The following is a 20,839-nucleotide window of genomic DNA, read 5'->3' on the forward strand; positions in this document are numbered from 1 at the left end:
AAACTTGCTGACAGTGATGGGTCCAAAGGCATATAGACTGCTTCATTACCTGTTGTGTCCAACTGTGCCTGGAACTTCTACATATGCTGCAATTACTGCTGCAATACAAGAACACTTTTCTCCTATCCCATTGATGATAGCAGAATAATACCAGTTCCATCAGTGACATCAGGGAAATGGAGAATTCGGAGCACAGTTTGTTGCTGCTCTAAGGAAGTTAGAGTATTGTCAGTATGATGCCCTGTGTGACCAGTTTGTCTCTGGATTATGTAATGATGAGATCCAGAAAAAGTTAGTGTCTGTGTCAGTTCTTACCTTCAAGCTGGCTGATGAAGTAGCTAATGGCTTGGAAACTGCAAAGAAGGATTCTCTGGACTTTAATGTGAAGTCATAAATTCATAATGTGGATAAAGACAAGAGTTCTAGGACACTGATCAAGACCTAGCCCTACACATGTTATCAGAAGTTGGAGTAAATGGCATCTTGGTTACTCCCTTGATTGGCTGGAACTTGATACTGGAGCTGCCATCTCACTGATTTCTGCATCTGTCTATCACCAGATATTGTCATAAGCGCCTCTGGAAGAAACCTCCATGGTTTTGAAGCATTATGCTGGAGAAAAGTTAGTAACAGAAGGGATATTCCGGGTGCCAGTTCAACTAGATGGACAATCAGTTGTTTTACTCTTGTATGCAATCAAAGGAAAGTTATCACCATTATTTGGCAGATCTTGGCTTGAGACGCTTGAGAAGAATTGGACTGAGATCATGGTGACCATGAAAGCACCTCAAAGTCTTCAAGAAATACTGGACAGACACTCCAAAGTCTTTGAACAAGAACTTGGACAGATGAGCAATGTGTCAGTGAAGCTCAGTATTAAGTCTGATAGACAGTCAAAATATTGCAAGCCCAGAGTTGTGTCTTATGCTCTGAAGCCTCTAGTAGAAGCTGATATGGACCATTTAGTGAACACTGGAATCTTAACACAGATTTCATGTGGTGAGTTGACTACACTCATCATACAAGTAATCAAGAAGGATGACTCATTTCCAGATTTGTGGCGTTTGTGATGCTGAATCCAGTTTCATGTTCAGACCAGTCCACTAACTCGTATTGAAGGTTTGTTTGCTACTCTTAGTGAAGGACTGTTTCAGTAAATTGGATTTGCTCAATGCATACCTACAAATAGAGATCGATTCCACATCTCACAAATATCTCACAATCAACATGCAAAAAGGCTTAATTTTGTTGTATCAGGTTGCCTTTCAGTATCACATAGGCACTTGTCCTGTCCCAGAAAGCTATGGATGAGATTCTGAAGGGACTGAACAAAGTTCAGTGCTATGTGGATGACATCCCTGTTACATGAAAGGATCCAGAGGATCATCTTCAAAATTTGGATGTTGTCTTGCAGAGTTTGGAAGGCCATGGACTGAGAGTATGTCAAGACAAATGTGAGTTTTCAGACCTTCAGTTGGACATGCAATTGATATCACAGGCTTAATGAATCACCAGAGAAAGAGAAGGTGGTTCTTCATGCACCACTCCAGAGAATGTGTCAGAGTTACATTTATTCTTAGGACTGCTTAACTACTAATCTACCTAATCTTGTGACAGTATTGGCACCTTTACATGAAGTGTTACAAGCAAAGAAAAAATGGAAGTAGACTCTATGTGTGTGTGTGTGTGTGTGTGTGTTTAAGGAAGTTAAGAAATTTGACATCAGCCGAAGTTCTTACTCACTTTGATGCCTCACTACTATTGCAATTGGCTTGTAATGCTTCACCATCTGAGTGCACAAGCTCTTTCTCCATATTTTTCCTGATGGCATGGAGAAACCAACTGCCTTTGCTTCACAAACGCTTACTATGCTTGAGAAAAACTATGTACAAGTAGAGCAAGAAGCTCTAAGCATTATCTTCAGAATTCAGAAGTTCTATATCTCTCTGTATGGTAGATATTTTGCCTTGCTGATGGATTATCTCCTGTCACTTTCAATTTTTGCACCTAAACATGGAATTCCAACATTAGTTGCTGCTCGGATACAATGGTGGTTGTTGCTACTTTCAGCTCATTCCTATACTATTCAGTTCTGTAAAGGGACTCAGCCCAGCAATGCTGATGAGCTGCCATGCCCAAGCTCCCATTAGCCCAAAGAAATGTCAGATGAAATGTTTTATCTTAATTTGATGGAGAGGTTACCCATCACTAGCACAGACATCAACTCAAAAACCACTAAGGATGATGTGCTTTCTCTTGTGAAGGGAATGGTATTACAAGGTACAGTGTTGGATCATAAGAATCCCCCGTTTACTGCCTGTCAGCGTGTTTTATATCTGAATCACAATTGCATCTTATGCAGAATAAGAGTGATCATTCCGGAATCAGTTCACTCTCTGGTTTTTGTGATGGTCATTTTGGCATTGTATGAGTGAAGGCCATAGGCTGGAGTCATGTTTGATGACAAAGATATTGAGAGGAAAGAGAAGTACTATAGTACGTGTCAGTAAATTGAGCATGATCCTGACCCAGCTCGTTTATACCTTTGGTTGGGGCCTCAGACTCGTTGGACGCATATTCACATGGACGTTGCCAGACCTTTAGTCGTAGTCAGTGCGTATTCAAAGTGGCCAGAGATTTTAGAATGATTTCTACTACAGCTACCAAACCCATTGGACATCTCTGCATATTTAGCCAATTTGTCTTACTAGAACAGTTGGTGAGTGACAGCAGACTTCAATTTTGCTCTGAAGAATTTCAGAGATTCTTAGCTTCGAATGGAATTCAGCACATATGTTCTGCTCCATTCCATCCTGCTACAAATGGACTTGCAGAATGCTTTTGCAGTCATGTAAGGCCTGCTTAAGAGCTAACAGGTCTATTCTGAGTCATCAGCAGAAACCGGATAATTTTTTGCTTGTGTTCCTGTAGACATGTGTTCCTACCCAGGAGTCATCAGCAACTCTTCTCTTGAAGTGATCTTTGTGTACCTATTGTGACCTGCTACATCTTGATGTTGCCTCCTCTGTAGCCAAATCCCAATCTATGCAAATTGATTAATGATGTGAGACTCATCATCTTTTTTTCAACTTGGAGACTCAGTGTGGACTCGCAACTACAGTTGTGGGGTGAAATGGGTACCTGGAGAACTTGTAAAATGCACAGGAATTGTTTTGTGTGTGGTAGAACTGGTGGTATTTTATGGAAATGACATATGGATCAGTTGCAGTCTTGACAACTACTGGAGTTGGGAGATGTTCCAGTAGGACTTTCTGTTCCTCCTTTCAAACCTCCTTCCATTACAACTCCTAATGTCAACAGTTTGGTGGAAGATACTTTGGTACCAGATACAGTTGATTCCTTACCCCAAACTGTTCCTGTTGTGAAGTGCACTGCCACACCATTGTCACCATATTATCCCAGAGACTGTGAAAACCAGTTGTATGCCTGAACTTATATATTGTTTAGTTAGTGAGTTGTTATTCCAGGGCAGAATAATCCCTTGCAATTTGAGAGTCTGTGGTAGTCCACCCGCACTATTTAGGTTATATAGTGTTTCATGTTAGCCATGTAAATGATGATGTATATAAATTTGGGAAGTTTTTAAAAGTAGGGTGGAGAATGAGATGTTCTGCCTCTTTTAATGTTTAGCATTCCCAGTGCAAAGCCTCACCTTAGTGTTGGTTTCAGTTTTACTGCCAGAACTATAAAGTCTCCATGGCAGACAGCTGTGTTTCTATCAGCTCCCTTTGTGTCTGTCTCTCTCCTTCTCTGCTGGTCCAAATATAACAGGCACATAGAATATGAAGCATTTACAGTTGTTTCCACCTTTCTTTCTATCTTTCTTAATTTTCCTTCTAAATATAGGAGAGTGACAGTCTGTGCTAGAGATTTTCTGTAAACTACTTAGTTTTTGCTTTCTGTGGATGGTTAGAGGCAGGTCTTATAATTCCAAGTGCCAAGTGTTTTAAGTTACATGTGCATAGTTCAACTGGATTGCATTTTTTTTAGAGCTACAGTACATCCTTATTAATAGGAAATTTGCAAATCCATACCCAATATTAGTAGTTACTTCCACTCTAGTGGCCAAATTTTCCAGCAAAGTATTAGTGAGTGAGGAAGGTTGATCTGGTGTTCAGGGCATTAGACTAGAAGTTGGGAAGCCTGGGGTCAAATCTCTGCCCCACCACGGACTTTCTGTGTGGTTTTGGACATGTGAATTACCCTGTCCGCCTCATTTCCCTCTATGTGAAATGGGGATAATAACACTTTCCTACCTTATAGCGGTGTTGTGAAGATAAATTCATTAAAGATTTTGAGGCATTATGGTACTGGGGACTATAGAAGTATGCAAAATAGAGAACAAAGTCTCACATTACTAAGGCTTCTTGGACCTGATCCTCAGCTGGTGCAAATCATCATGTGTTCTTTGAGATGGAGCTCCACACTATAGTGGACATCAGCTGAGAACATTGGCCTGTTAGTTTTTACAAATTATCCAACAATATAGAACATACTCGTGTGTTATGAAGCATTAGCATAAATAATCAAAACTAAACTGAACAAAGTATATTTGGGGTGTCTCATCCTGTTTCATTCTCAGGGTACACCCAGTGCTGCTAGCCTCACAAAGAAAGAACTAATTGAACTCTGATTTTTAACCTGGTATGATAGATGGGGATCATATTCTTTCCTGCTGTAATGCCATTTACTTTGGTGGAGTGACAAAGGGAATTAATTCATCCTTAAATATTAATTATTCTTTATGTGAGAACAAGCATTGCAAACAGATTATTTTTAATCTAGTAAGCACTTGTGAAAAAAACCTATAATGTATTAAAGACACAATCCCTAATACTTCCCCCTAAAGTTTCAAATCTTGAAGTCCTTATTGGAGGGTCTATTGTAGGTTTAGCCACAGCCCTGCATTAGATAGTGCAGATCACATTGTCCCAGTGAAAGTATCAGTAACTATAGTAAAACCATATTTCCAAATGGTCCCCAGCACACAGAGGGACAGCCTGCAGGGGTGCAGTTTATGCTGTCCTGCATATCTGGCCCGCTCTGCTGTAGGGAAAGGGTAATGAACAAAAAGCAGCCTGCTCCCTGAATGGGATGCTTTGTGCTCTCTCACTTTTTGCATCCAGGCAGGGCTCAGCCACAACCCGGCCCTCAATTTTCACACACACTTTTCTCAGGCAAAACTTTTGCCTGAGTAAGTGCTGAGTTAAGATGGAGTGTAGTACTCAGGACTTGGATTCAATGTTTATGCCATGGGTTCTATTTGTGTTGTTTTTACAAAGATGCAAGGGAAGTTTTGGAAAACACTCTCTGTTTTCAATTTTAGAAACTGTACAAACATGGATGGGAAGAAATGTTAAAGAAAGGCTATGACCTCACACCTGAAGCCATTTCAGTGAAAGCAGCCAAAGCTTCGAGGGACATTGCAAGTGATGTAAGTGACATTTTCAATTCGATCTGTGATGAATTTTATGCACTCAGACACAGTCTAAGAATCCTCATTGGGCTAGGTCCATCCCTGTGCTATGAAGGTGTGCTGGAAGGGATAGAGAGACAAGAGAGGTTTTCCTCCCTGTGTAATCAGTGGGACAGACTCTCTTAGCATTGATGAGACAGTACGAGAGAGATTGCTCTCACATCATTGCACCATGACCTCAAGCTTGCCATTTGCCTTCTATGTGGCATGGGAGCAGCCTGTACTACCCAGAGCTACCTGGTCTATGTTTTTAGAGCAGCAGCAGATTTTGACCCAACTAACTCCTCCCACTGCCCTGAGTCTACCATGCAGCTGTAGAACAGGTCTCAAGGCAAACACATGCCCAGCACTGCTCCACATCCCAGCCTCAGTGCAGTGCTTGTGTATAAGGACAGGTGTTTGCTAATTTTTAGGGAATTGTTCTGGATAGTCAGGACCCTATATTTTCCAGTGCTGACTTTTATCCTTTGAGACACTGGGATTATGTCTCCACCTGGGAGTACCAAGCAAGCGGTCTCTCCAGATTGTAGTTGGTTGGTAATTTGTGCAGTGGAGGAGCCATTCTGAGAGATGTGCAGCCTGATCTTTCTACGCAGTCCAAAGGCTCAATTCCTTCGGCAGCAGAGGCATTCCTAGAACACTAACATCAAGCAAAGTTATGCACATACATCAAGGGAATATTAGACCCCTAAGTGTGAAACCATAATGATCTGCTCAGCTTCTGGCGTCCAAGAGAGCAAGAAATTGAAGTTTGCTTGTGAGTCTAACTGCCAGCATACATGGCATGCTGGTGAATGTATCTAATAAGCTGTTATTTCCCCATTTTCTCATTCTTATCTTAATTTGAGTACCACAATCTTTATGATTTTAGTACAAGTATAAAGAAGGTTACCGCAAGCAGCTGGGACATCACATTGGATTCCGCAGCCTACAGGATGATCCCAAACTTGTGTTGTCTATGAATGTAGCCAAGATGCAGAGTGAGAGGGAGTACAAGAAAGATTTTGAGAAGTGGAAGACCAAGTTTAACATGCCTGTGGATATGTTGGGCTTCCTACTGGCTAAGAAATGCCAGTCATTGGTTAGTGATGTAGATTACAGACGGATCCTACACCAGTGGACTAGTTTGCCAGACCAGACTAGCATCATCCAAGCTAAGAAAGTATATGAACTACAGAGTGATGTAAGTTTCCTTTTTACTTGATATATTTCTTTTATATTTATGGAAGATATGTTCATTATTGAAGGGAATCTGGTGTCCCTATAGAGCAGAAATGACATTTCCTCTTGTAGTTCCAGCAATACGGATCATAGCTAAACATGCTCTGTTAATTGCCAATTAATCTTTTAACGTAGTTCATTGATGCAGACAAGAGAATGACTGTCCCTGATTTGTTTGGTTCCTCCACAGAATGTATATAAGTCAGATCTTCAATGGCTTAAAGGCCTGGGATGGATCCCCTCTGGCTCTTTGGAGGCAGAAAAGAACAAGAAAGCTTCAGAAATCCTGAGTGAGAAGAAATACCGCCAGCCACCAGACACTGTTAAATTCACAAGTATTCCTGATGCCATGGACATAGTTTTGGCAAAGTCTAATGCCAAAAATAGGAGTGATGTAAGTTTCTGAAGGCTGAACATTTAATTGAACAGATACATTAACTTGTAATTTATTTCAACTTCTCATATAATGCTAAAATTAATATAATTTGAGTTAACAGTGACTAATATGTCTTTAAAAAAGGAATTTTCCAATTGTTGGTCATAGCTCTGTGTTTAGTAAAATGTCAGATTTCTGTGATTTTTGGCCCATTTGACATCTTGAGTTCAGCTGTCAAGAAGTCCCAAATGTGATTCAGGAGATTATCATGGCTGATCTACAAAATGTATTCAATGTTAAGCATAAATAATATCTTTACCCATATTTAACCTTAGTTATGCTGTATATGGGACTGTTATAATGATGACTCTTTTTGGCCTTCCACATACAAAAGGGATGCAAAAAATTGTTTTTAAATAGAACTCTAAGTGATTAATGCATTATTTTCTTCAACTATCCATCCAGTACCATTTATATCTCCCACACTCGATACTTGCGTGACATGTTCTTGTATTGCTGTTACAGACATAAGGTGAAGCTGAATGAAATCTGCTATTTATATGAAGATTCTATTAGACACACTGTTCTTGTTTGTTTCTCCTTCTAGAGACTTTACAGAGAAGCATGGGACAAGGACAAGACTCACATTCACATCATGCCTGACACTCCTGAAATCCTTTTGGCTAAAGCAAACTTAATCAATACAAGTGATGTAAGTTTAACTCCATACTACACTGGATGTTCAACGAGCTTATGACTTGAAAATTCACTGCGTGGATTCAGTCTAAATTGCAGTAAAGTCCTTCAGAATTTATTCTAGAACTCTTGAATTCTTACAGCCTTTAACATACCCATGGTCTTTTTCTGGTAAACTTGTTATGTGGAGGGAGCCAATATGGCAGTTATTAGATTACAAGAAAAATACCAACAAAGCATACAGTATGAGGTTGCTATCTTTAGATATGTCCATTTCATCCCTATTGCTCAAATCAACCCCTTAAATACCTCTCCAATAAAATGTAATTAGTCTAGCAACCTGTTGTGGGAAAATGTCTAATTGTAGTGAGTTGAATTTTTAGAATTATAGAGTATCATTTTTGTCAAATTCTCCTTTGTTATGGAACATCAGAAAGAAATGCCAAAAAGATTTATCAATAGTATTCAAGAGGAGAGGTCATGATAGCATGAAAACAGACACACAGGGAGTCAGAAAATATGCATTGTTGACTCTCTTAGAAGTCCATGTAATTGTGGTCTGGAGCAATGTTTATTAATCAGATTACGTAAGTAAAGTAAATGACAGTATTGGTTGCAACCAAAAACTTTTATTTACCTCTCCCTAGTCAATCTATTGCAGTTATGCAATAATTTCCACCCTTAGTTTGGTGGTGGAAAATGTTCTGTAGCAAGAAGAGCATGCAAGACTTTTGACTAATTTCTAGCACCAAGAAAGCCATCTCAGAGTCCTAAAAATGTGCTTTTTAATTTAAAAATATGATAGCTTGGCAAGCATGCATTGGCAATTGAAAATTAGTAGGAACCAACTCCATTTGATAAATCTACCCTTGTTTTCTGCACAATGTAAAAAATAGGAATTCAGTTCTTGAACTATGGTGTAAAATACATAGCATTTCCTTTCTCTCCAAACATCAACATTGGAATACTTTTCTGCAAAGTGTGCTTGCAATCATTACTGCAAACTTATCTTAACAGAAACTCTACAAGTTAGGATACGAAGAACTGAAGAAGAAAGGCTATGAACTTCCTCATGATGCCATATCACTTAAGTCAGCAAAGGCATCCAGAGACATTGCAAGTGAAGTAAGTGTCTTACTAAACTAAAATAACAGACAGTGTGGTTAAGCACTATGAGGCTGAATCAGTGCTGATTGAAATCAGTGGGAGTCTTTCTACTGGCGTCAGTGGGATAAGGTCTTTCTGTCTTTCAAAAAAGAAAAAGAAGGCATACACTGGATGCTTCAGTGCAAGGCTAGTCACCCAACAATACATTGTGTTTGTTTTTTTCAGTCTGCTACTATATATATCACTTAAACCCAGTTTATTACTGAAATTTTGTGGATGACATTGACATTTTATTTCATTTGAAAATTAGCATAGTCCATCAGTGACTTAGACTGTGCTATGGAGTTGCATGTAATTGTTTGAAAATGAATATGTGACTCACTGAAATAGAGTTTGAATTCAGATTTAATATTTCTTATCAAACCTGGAATTAACCATTACATGGACAATTATTTGCTAGATATAACCTGGATCCCACAAACCTGTATGTGAATAGTCCCAATGAAGCACACTAAGTCCAGTGGAATTCGCTACATAAATTGGGACTACATAGATGAGGAAGGGTTTGCAAAAGCTGTGAACCCCATCCTATGAAATTATAAGGGCTATATCTTCTACTACAGTGGGATTAAGGATGCTCAGCTATTTATAGGAATCAATCATCAACTCATAGGATTAGGTTCTTAGTATGTTATAATAACTAAGGAGTTTCACCAACAGTTTTTACAAAGGTAGCGTTTCTAGGTTGAATCTGAAAAAGCATCAATTGTTTTTTTCTTTCTTTCCAACAGTACAAATACAAAGAAGGGTATCGCAAGCAGCTTGGCCACCATGTGGGAGCCCGCAACATACAGGATGATCCCAAAATGGTGTGGTCTATGCATGTAGCCAAGATCCAAAGTGACAGGGAGTATAAGAAAGATTTTGAGAAATGGAAGACCAAGTATAATAGCCCAGTGGACATGCTGGGAGTCGTGCTGGCCAAGAAATGTCAGGAACTAGTCAGTGACATTGATTATAGACATCCTCTGCACCAGTGGACATGTCTGCCAGACCAGAACAATGTTGTACATGCCAGGAAAAGTTATGATCTTCAGAGTGATGTAAGTCCTAATTTTACCAGCTTTGTGAAAACTGAAGTGTTTTATTAAGTATATTTTTGCTCCAATGTCAAAAAACATATTTAAGGGCTATATTTCTGGACTCTCTTTTGTCCTGCAAAGACCTTTACATACTGGATTGGTGGGTATTTTCAGACCAGTGACAATAGAAGTGAGCTCTTTTGCAGGTTAGTAAGCTCACAATTAGCAGCAGGCAGCCTACTTTTTGTATCCTTACTAAGTACTGATCTCCTCTTGAGCAATTTGGAGTTAAGTTTGTTGCTGTGGATTTGAACAGTGGATTGGAGCAGAGTAAGGGCAAGACAATCTGAATTTCATGTCTTCAAATAATTACTATTTGGGGTGTATAAGTGACATGTCAAGAGCTCAAGCGTTTGGGAAGTGCATCCTCATCTGTGACATTTGGCAGAGGAAGAGATGGCTGTAATTACCTAGACATTCAATGTGCATTTCAGGAATCTCCATTATAGTTGTAGATGAATCTTCATCCTGACAGAAACAGAATTTCCAGCAGGTGGAGTAAGATTTCTGTGTAGTAACTAGTATAGGCATAATCACCCTTGGTTTCAGAGACTGTTAGGGCATGTCTACATTGTAATGTAAGCCCGGAGTTGTACAGCTTGAGTTAGCAGACCCTGGGTTTCTTGATTTAGGGCTTGAGAATTTACAATCATTTGTATCCCCAGATTAGGAATTTTTGAACCCTGGGTGCCAACCTGGTGTTCTAGTGTCTATGCTGTGGTGTGGAGGCCCCAGTCCAGCAACTCATATCCAAGAATTCCTAATGCCCTCCAAAAATATGCTGTCCAACCCTTTGTGGTGCACTGTGGGAAAACTTGACTGTCCACCAAAGATGACTGTCCTGAGAACAAAGAAAGTTGGCCCATGGGATTATGGGATACTTTTGGTGGACTCCCAGAGCACAGGTCTACATTGCAAAACAATAGGGATTGAACTGTGGGTCCAGGCTTGACTCAGGCTTGGAACCTCCACTCCCTTGGGGTCCTGGGACCTGGGTCTGAGTCCTGGTTTAGTGCAATTTATGTATAGACCAGACAGTGAGCGAGGGTGGGGGGAATTGAGCGTGAGTTTGAACCCTGGGCTTACACTGAAACACAGATATACCTTCAGTGCTGAACTAGCCCTGTCAGAGGGCTGTGAGGTGATAACCTCTGTTATCATATGATATTGATTAAACAGTGAGAATCTCTCTAACTGGTGCTGCTTTGCATTGAAGAAAAATGTTCATGTTGTCTAAATAAAATAATGAATTTTCTTGTCTTCCTCTATAATTATAACTGAAGTAGGCAGAATCCACCTTGGGTTTCAGAGTCCATCACTATAGAATTAGCCATATCAGAGGACTACAAGGTGAATACCTCTGTCATCATTAGATATTGATTAAACATTGAGGCTCTCTTTAAGTGGTGCTGCTTTTCTTTGAAGAAAAAAATATTCATGTTGTCTAAATAAAATAACAAACTATCTTGTCTTCCTCTGTTATTTCAGCTTTTATATAAATCAGATCTTCAGTGGATGAGGGGCATTGGTTGGTCCCCAGTTGGTTCTCTGGATGACGAGAAGAATAAGAGAGCAACCCACATCCTGAGTGACCATACCTACCGGCAACACCCAGACACGATCAAATTTAATAGCCTGCTTGATTCTCTACCAATGGTTCTGGCAAAACACAATTCTGAAATTATGAACCAGGTGAGTTTTCTATTTATTTGCAATTAAAATTAAAACAGTATAGTTCTTCTGGATGCTCAAGTGTTTTTTCTTAAAGGAAAACAAGGAAGTTTACTTTACAATACTATAGCCATTTCATTGAATGTCAGGGATTTATTTTCATTATAACTGAGTACTTTTGTTTTGTATTTTGAGTTTCTAGCACATAGTTAAGGTATATTTTAAAAACTATATTTAATAGTTGCTTATGTTTAAGATCAGAAACATGAAAAAGTGGTTTAATAAGAGATTAGCTTTATGTTTTTACATGTTATTTTATGTTGTTACAAAATAATTAATGTAAAGAGCTGTACATTTCCTTTTCAAGGAGGAGTGCAATTATTTATCATGATTGTACAGACAATTGGCCTGTTATACCTAGCAAAGATATTCATATAAATGTCAGGTGAATTGTAACCCAGAAGTTTCGTACCCTATTAATGACTTAGGTCTTCATGATTTAGAACATCTTATTATATTTACTGTTTGCTTTTCAGCGCTCATATACAGCAGCTTGGAATAAAGATAAAACTAGTATCCATGTGATGGCAGATACCCCTGATATTGTATTGGCGCAGCAGAACAAATTGAATTACAGTGAGGTAGGTGATGCCTTGCTTAAAAATTGAAAGGCAGCATGTGAGACTATTTAGATGAAAATGAAGTGCATTATTTCTGAAATGTGAGGAATATTTGTTATGATTTTAGAAACTGTACAGACTTGCAATGGAAGAGGACAAGAAGAAAGGCTATGACCTACGGGTAGATGCCATTCCAATCAGGACAGCTAAAGCCTCCCGAGATATTGCAAGTGAGGTAAGTAAATTTGGACCCTTCTCCTCTCAGTTTCAGAGGTCTCAACATTGTAGTGAGCAGTTAAGGGCATGCTTCATCAACACAATCATGTATCCAGCAACACACTTTCCAAACAATAAATAGAGTGCAACTGGAATAAAATCTTCCCTACGGGAACTGTAGGGCTGTCCTTACTTTATCTGTGGCTAGGTTCCACTCTCAGCATCTGTTGTCTATTTGAGGATCTCTGTTTGATGGCTTGAGGGGTGTGACAAATGAAGTCATCTTGTCCAGTTCTGATTCTGACTAATCCCTCCTATTTAATAATGGCTTGTCAATATTTTTAGCAGAAATAATTTTTTTGTTGTAGTGAAACCTTCCAATACTGCCTATCAGACCTTTCTCAGTAACAAACCCACTTAATTGAAACTGGCATTTGGAAAAAAATGTGTTTCACCTTGTTAACTAGTAGACTATATGCAAAAGCATTAAACAAATTGGACTGGATTTTAGGCTAAATGCTAGTTGAGAAATTGACATGGCCATGACCACACAGAGTGGCTTATCCAGTCACAGGGAGAAGTTTTTCCACTCAGAGACTGTCAAGCTAAACTATTGTTGTAGCATGTTGAAGGTCTGTGTAATATTTTGATACTTAGTAACCAAATTTAGTACCCATTTACCAATATTTTTAATAACATCTTTACAAGGTTGAGGCTGTTATCTGAGGAAGTAACTGATGGGCATCTCAGAGAGAGAATTTGAATTCTGACCTCAGGGGAGCCTGACCAAGGAATTAGAAATGACTTTGATACAATGTCTCAGGCAGAGGAAGCAGTAGTTTTCCTCTCCAAACACTCCAAGGACCTAATCACAAAGACATCTTATTACTTACGTGTTTAAGGAGCTCTTGTGTCTAAACATCTTTTTAAGTGCAGGGAGCCCATGAGTGCTTTAGCAGTCAGATACCACACTCTATGAACAGAACACTTCTTCACATAAAACCCTCCGTACTCTGAGCTCATGATGAAGTCCTCCAGGAAGTTGCTATAGGATGTTTTCTTAGCCCCCACCCCTGAATCTTACTTATTAAACTTTTTTTTTGCCTACAGTACAAATACAAAGAAGGGTACCGCAAACAGCTTGGCCACCATGTGGGAGCCCGCAACATCCAGGATGATCCTAAGATGGTGTGGTCTATGCATGTAGCCAAGATCCAGAGTGACAGGGAATACAAGAAAGATTTTGAGAAATGGAAGACCAAATATAATACTCCCGTGGATATGCTGGGAATTGTACTTGCCAAGAAGTGCCAGGAACTGGTTAGTGAAGTTGATTATAGACATCCTCTGCACCAGTGGACATGTCTGCCAGACCAGAATGATGTTGTACATGCCAGGAAAACTTATGATCTTCAGAGTGATGTAAGTCCGACTTTTACTAGCTTTGTGAAAACTGAAGTGTTTTATTAAACATGGCTTTCCTGCAATGTCAAAAAACTTATTTAAGGGCTGCAGTTCTGGACTCTTATCCTGCAAGGATGTTTTCTGCTGCATACTAGATTGGTGGGTTGTCACAGTTTCAGGTCAATTGCATGTGTATTCCCCCTCCATGGTCCAGCAAGGGGGCAGCCACTTTAGGCTTCTGACTCCCAGCCATCACCTCTCTTGGATGGAAATCTGCATCTTAATCCCCACTGACTGGGCCTCCCTGCCTACAAGCTTCAGTGTCGGACTCCAGTAATTTGGTCTACTTAAGCTATCCTTTGTACATCTATGCACATTATACGTCATTTGAAAGTGTATTATGTGTACTTTAAGATGAGGAATGATGTGGAACTATCAAGTGGTGCCATTACCATAGAAACTGGGATAAACAGTGACACCATCAACATGTTAAAATAGCTACTCTGAAATATTTGCTTTTGTTTGTTATTTTAACTCTATGCGTTATTTAAGGACAAAATTGAATTTCTCTGTGACTTCAAAGCGTCACAACAACAACATAAAGGATAAACATCTATAAATAATTTGTACAGGTATAATATAGTTGTGTTGGTGACATTTCTAATCAAAATCATTATCATCATCTTGTTCATAATTATGGCCTCTGTTGAGAGTGTGTGGGTTATCATGGTCTTCATTGCCTTGACATGTACACCGTTCTGTGCAGGGAAGATTATTCTGATTACAGACACAGCTGATTGTGCAGGGACTTCTATGGGCATATGTACAGAGAAGGTCTTGTACAAGCTCAGATGCCATTGGGCCCTTGAAGCATACATGAAGTAGTTGATCATCCATATTTTTCCATCCACGATGCAAGGGTGATCCAATATCTGGTCTATCTATGTACAAAGTTATCTAAGTCTTTAACATGCTCTTCAAAACTGTCCTTCTAATGTGGGAGTTTGGTCAGTAACTTGTCCTTTTCGATGGTTAGATTGAGGCGCAAAACAATTCAGGTCTCTGTGGGTCTCCTTTTCTTACTCACTTTGGTCATAACAGCACCGCTCCCAACTTCCTGGCTGCAGAAATTATGACTTGTCCATCATTTTCTCCCAATTTGGCAAGATCTCTGAAGCATAAACATCTCTATCAGTGACCTAATTACTATGGTTCCTTTGACATTAAGAGACTCAAAAGCCATATTGGTTCCTACTTCAGGAAGTGTTGCCTTTCTTATTAACAAGAGAATCAGCAAAGACTCTGGCAGACTCCAATTTCTTTACTCCCAAGGCCAAGTGAGTGGACAGATGGTACCAGGTTCCTCAGGAAGGGTTTAAGCATTTCTTTACTCATTCAGTTCCTGATTGTTTGGTGATAGTAGCTGCTAATAAGCTATCTTGTCAAGTCTTTACACTCCAGCTACAAAAAGGAAGCAATTTAGGCCACAGCATTATTCTAGACCCTTTTTCCAACAGAGATCTCAATATCCCACTAAGAAGAGATCAAACTTCCTAGACATCACTAGCCATATTCTACTGTGGTGGGCCATTCTTACAAGACGTCTGTGACCTCAAAACAGTTGCTTTGACTTTTTGATCAAGGTCAGCATACTGATGATATCTCCTACCTTTGGGTCACACCTATCCCTTTTTTACTGTGCTTGGGAAAACATTATGTCAGACAAGTTGCTACTCAGCATGGTAAAGAAGGGATATGTTATCCTGTTCCGTTCCTTTCCATTCCTTTTCCCAAACCACCTTCCCTGTCCCTTTTCAGGGACTCCTCTTATGACACCATGTTACTTCAAGTGTCGTGGTCTTTTCTAGAATTGGGAGCCACAGAGAAAGTACCTTACTACCAGAGGAAAAAGCTCCTATTTCCAGTACTTCCTAGTCCCAAAAAAACGGAGGTCCTCCATCTCATTCTAAACTGAAGAAAGCTGAACTATTTAATCAAATAGACCAAGCTCAGCATGGTCCCCGTTACTTCTATTATCCCTTCCCTGGAGACTGGTATGGTGCCTGACAAGATGCATAAGTCCATGTGGCAATACATCTCTCCCACAGCAAATACCTTTGATTTGTGGGAGGCGCCAACCACTACTTGTACACAGTGACCCCTTTCAGTTTGTCATCAGCCCTGAGGTTCTTCACCAAATGCATGTCAGCAGTAACAGCCATCTCTATCATTTGGGCCTTCAAATATTTCCTTACCTGGATGATTAACTGATCCAGGCAGCATCAAGTATCTGGGTCCTAGTCATCAGACAAGTATTCTCTCATCTAGATCTGAAATTAACTTGGAGAAATCTCACTTACAACCCAGGAATTGCATAACTTTTATAGGAGCAGAGCTCAATGCTGGAACAACCATAGCTTATCTGTCAAGTGAGAAGCATCAGTCTATAACCACCCTTACCAATGCCCTCTGCTTCAGCACAATAACAACAGTACATAGCTGCCTTCTGTTCCTGAGCCTCATAAATGTACATAATTCTGCATGCCAAACTTCACTTTTGCTATCTGCAAGCTTGGCTTCATTCAGTATCTCATCCTTCCACGCACCATCCGAACATGCAGATTTGCATACATAGTCGAGTGCTTTACTTTACGAGTGGGTGGGTGGTCCTGAGGTACATGTGCAAAAGGTTTCTGTTTTTTCTCTTTGAACAGACCATGACTTTTGTAACAAGCCTCCACCAAAGGATGAGGGAGACAAAGAACCATAGAATTGTAGGACTTGAAGGGACCTCGACAGGTCATCTAGTCCAGTCCTCTGCATTCATGGCAGGACTAGTATTATCTAGGCCAGACCTGACAGGTGTTTGTTTAACCTGCTCTTAAACACCTCCAATTATGGAGATTCTACAACCTCCCTGGGCAATTTATTCTAGTGCTTAGCCACTCTGACCCTAGTTTTTCCTAATGTCTGACTTAAAATGCCCTTGCTGCAATGTAAGCCCATTGCTTCTTGTCCTGTCCTCAGAGTTTAAGGAGAACATTTTTTCTCTCTCCTCCTTTTATGTACTTGAAATCTGTTGCCATCTCAGTCTTCTCTTCTCCAGACTAAACAAATGCCTTTTTTTTCAATCTTCCCTCATAGGTCGTGTTTTCTTGACCTTTAATCACTTTTGTTGCTCTTCTCTGGACTTTCTCTAATTTGTCCATGTCTCGGTCAACCTCAGACACAAGATCTTTGTTCTGCTTCAGCTTCATGAGCACTCTCAGAAGGAGAAGAGAGAGAGAGAATGCATATAGGAACTGACCGCACCAGGGAAGAAGAAAAGTATCTGCAGTGAAACGTGGTCTGTGGTCAGCCCTGGAGAAAAACCCTGTCAACTCAGGAGGTTTCCCTCAATATAAATTTATTAGAACTCTAAGCTATTTGTTGGGCCTGTGTGATATTTATTCCCTCCATCAAAAACTAGCTGGTGGAAGTTCTCAGAGACAACACTACAGAGAGGTGCAAGTTTGTCTGAACTGTGCCAGGAGGCTTCCTGCTTTGGAATCTGGGTATCCATCACAATGTTTCCCGGAAGGCTTTTCACCTTGCAGGAGTGAGAAATACCCATGCAGTCACATGCAGTCAATCAGGAAAGACATTCTCCTCTAGGTTTTTCACTGCTAGGGTATCCAGTAATGGACTTGTTCATGACCAACCTCAACAACAAGTGCATGAGGTTTTTCTGCACAAAGCTGAAGCAGAACAAATATTATTAATCAACGTTGCACAGACATGGCCAAGACAGTTTTGGTTCATGGATCTGCATCACCTGTTGACCAGTTTATCGACAATTCTACCACCAAGTACTGAACTTCTGTCACAGAAGCAGGGCAGATCTCTTCATCCAAATCTCAAATCTCTCCACCTTATTGTGTGGATCATCTCTAGTTGAATACTCATAAGAAAACCTGCTTCTGAGAGATGTGGGCCATTTTGGTGAGCTGCAGAAAAGAATCCACTAGAGCCACATACACATCAAAGTAGAAGAGATTTTTCTATTTGGGCACAATCCTGCAGTACCCTTAGAGTGAGGTTATTCACGTGATGGGTATCTCCTGCATCTGAAATTATCAGGCCCCTCAAATAGTTCTGTGGGAGTTCACCTGCTTTTTACTTTGGCAGTACACCTGCCAATAGATAGGTTTTCCATTTTCTCTCATCCTCTTGTTTCTTGATTTTTTAAAAGGCCTAACCAACACTTACCCTCCTGAGTCAGTTCTGGTACACAGCAGCAACATGGTCATCTGTACATACCTTTTCTACTCATTATGCTATCATGCAAGGCTCTCATGATGATGCTAATTTGTTAAGTTGCTGCTACTGTTTCTGTTCAGATGATCAGAAGTCCCTTTACCTGTAGGTCACCTACCTGGAATGTATATGTGTCCAATCACTCGAAGGAGAAAAAGCATTTATTCACCTTGCGGTAACTGTTGTTTTTTGAGATGTGTTGTGCACATAGATATTGCACAGCCCTCCTGCCTTCCCTGCTACTTGGGTCATTGCTTATAGGAGTGTGAAGGAACAGAGAGGGAGGCAGTGCACACGAGAACATGGTCACACGCATGGCCTTGTGGTACTGCTGGTAAAAGTCTTTGACTCGAGTGCACTGGGAGCATATATACCTACTGTGGAGCATATATGTGCACAACACATCTCGAATAACAGTTACTGCAAGGTGACTTACCAATTTTTTCTCTTGCATCCAGCCTTCGATCCTGTCCAACACAGTCTTTTTGCAGTTTTGACACGTTACTGTTATCATATCTGCAAAGACTTCAGTTACAGAATTAGCTGTGTCAAATCCATTTAGGACCTGCTCATATTCTTAGAAGCCAATATATCAGCTATGTGGCATTTGTCTCCAGCTATCATTTGTATGGCAGCCATGGCATCTCTGATGTATGCTGCGGTTTCCTTGTTGCACAGTCTTAACTCATGGTTCTTGTAGCTTGAGTTTCCAGCTGTGGCCCCGATTTAGCTTTGTCTGTTCTTCTCATTGTTCCATCAACATGGTAGAAGGACATAGGCACAGATCCTGTTGGGTGACTAAGATCAGTTGTCCTTGAAATGTCTTCTCTGTATCTTGCTGAGGACAAGATTCTGGAAAACAATTTTTGGACTGATAGCTGCTGCAGTTGTCCCTCCCTTGCCAGGCTTAAATTTGGTCATCTACACCATGTCAGCAAATTTTTTAATGCCAGATTTCCTGACTGGGCTGCAAAAGCTATATGTGGCTACAGAATCAAGAGCATTTCCCCCAGATCTCTCCATTTGTTCTTTGCCAACATGTGCTCTTTTCAGCAGAGACTCTTGTACATTTGATGTTACAAGCAATTCATTAGATATGTTGATAAGCACATCTGGATGTGATTCATGGTCAAATGGATTTGTCATATTGTTGAAGATGTTTGGTAAGAGCTGTAACATGCCCTTCATCCCTCTTCAGTGCAGAGGCAAGGATGTGTTAGTGGACTTTGTCTTCACTACTTCTTGCTAGAACACTTCTTTCTGTAATAGCTTTTCCACATTCCTAATATGAATGTGTGTATTGTCATCTCTAACACTAATACTAACCTGTGTGTAAGTGTCACTGAATTAAAAAGTTATTTTCTAGGCTATTTCAAAGGCTAGTACTACATACATAGACAGTTACACATGAAAAGCTTCTACCAGGCAGACTAGATGCTACACTGTACGTACAAAAGCTTACAAATGGAGAAGGAACTGGGAATTCATGTACATTTATATCTATCCTTTATCCAGTACAAACTATGGGCATAAAATCTTCTGCTACTGATGCACAGTCTTCTGTGTGCAACTGATCTGGTCAGCCAATTTCAGTTGGAAATGTATGAAACTATTATAATCACTTGTGAGATGCTTTGACAATTAAGTATATGCAGTGTGAAAACATTTCATGTTAGTGTGTTGCAAAATATTGATATTTGCCATTTTGGTCACATATTACACATCTTCACCATTTCTTTAAAAAAATACTTGTCTGTGCAAAACCAATACAAAAATGTTTTAATACATTATCATTTGGTAGCTTTGACCAACAAGCACCACATTAAAGTATTTAAATCAATCCATAAAAACGTGGTCCTAGTCAGGCTGCAGTGTTTCTAGAACTGTGCAAAATGTGATACTTACTGATTTTGGTTATTGTTGTTTCACCTTGGCTACAGGCTTATGACACCACTTGACAGCTCCACATCATCCGAACATACTTAAAATATACTTTCAAATGATATACGATGTGGGTGTGTGTAGGGTGGACCATTGCCACATGCCCAGCAAGACAGATTGCTTGCAAAGGCCAGCTCCTGCGCTTTCTTTTCTCTCCAAGTTCTATGATCAGTGTTTTTTGCCTGCAGCTATAAATTACCATACAGCTCCATCTAAGCAAGAATATTTTTTTCATAAAGAAACAGCATTACTGTCACCACTGGGTTGTGGGTGGTTAGACCTTGTAGTCAGAGCCAGAGTCCACAAGACAGGAGTCAGCTGTGTCAGGATACCAGGAGATCAGTAGCAGGAGGTCAGAACATGAATCAGATGCCAGAAATCACGGCTGGTCCAGATGTCAGGATATCAAATGTGGGATGCAGGAAGCACAAGGCACCCTGTCCAAACCAGGGTGGAGCCCAGTTCAGACAGTTTCCTGTTCATGCTACTAGTTTAAGTAGATGAGCGGGCCAGTCAGCTGATCCAGGACTCTGCCAATTGGATTGCGGGGGTGGATCCTCAAACTAGGCTGGGTTTCATGGTTCCCAGGTAGGTAAGCAAGCATCAGCAGGCTGCCAGATCGAGGGTTGGCGCATGACTGTTCCTATAAACC

The 20,839-nt window shown here is 40.2% G+C and overlaps 1 protein-coding gene across 50 annotated transcripts in view; it reads left to right on the plus strand.

Annotated features, from left to right (window-relative positions):
- NEB (nebulin) overlaps window positions 1-20,839 on the plus strand; it is a 193,599-nt gene that overhangs the window by 53,518 nt on the left and 119,242 nt on the right. For 45 of the 50 annotated variants that reach the window (XM_050969087.1, XM_050969101.1, XM_050969094.1 and 42 more), the window contains exons 44-53: window positions 5,348-5,455; window positions 6,369-6,680; window positions 6,909-7,112; window positions 7,702-7,806; window positions 8,808-8,915; window positions 9,689-10,000; window positions 11,528-11,731; window positions 12,247-12,351; window positions 12,458-12,565; window positions 13,657-13,968. In XM_050969087.1, coding sequence (XP_050825044.1) covers window positions 5,348-5,455; window positions 6,369-6,680; window positions 6,909-7,112; window positions 7,702-7,806; window positions 8,808-8,915; window positions 9,689-10,000; window positions 11,528-11,731; window positions 12,247-12,351; window positions 12,458-12,565; window positions 13,657-13,968 — 1,878 coding nt within the window. The remainder of the gene's footprint in view (window positions 1-5,347; window positions 5,456-6,368; window positions 6,681-6,908; window positions 7,113-7,701; window positions 7,807-8,807; window positions 8,916-9,688; window positions 10,001-11,527; window positions 11,732-12,246; window positions 12,352-12,457; window positions 12,566-13,656; window positions 13,969-20,839) is intronic. The other 5 variants (XM_050969128.1, XM_050969124.1, XM_050969118.1 and 2 more) reach the window with 5 other exon arrangements.

This window comes from Gopherus flavomarginatus, chromosome 10 (assembly GCF_025201925.1).
Source record: "Gopherus flavomarginatus isolate rGopFla2 chromosome 10, rGopFla2.mat.asm, whole genome shotgun sequence".
NCBI classification, from domain to species: Eukaryota; Metazoa; Chordata; order Testudines; family Testudinidae; genus Gopherus; species Gopherus flavomarginatus.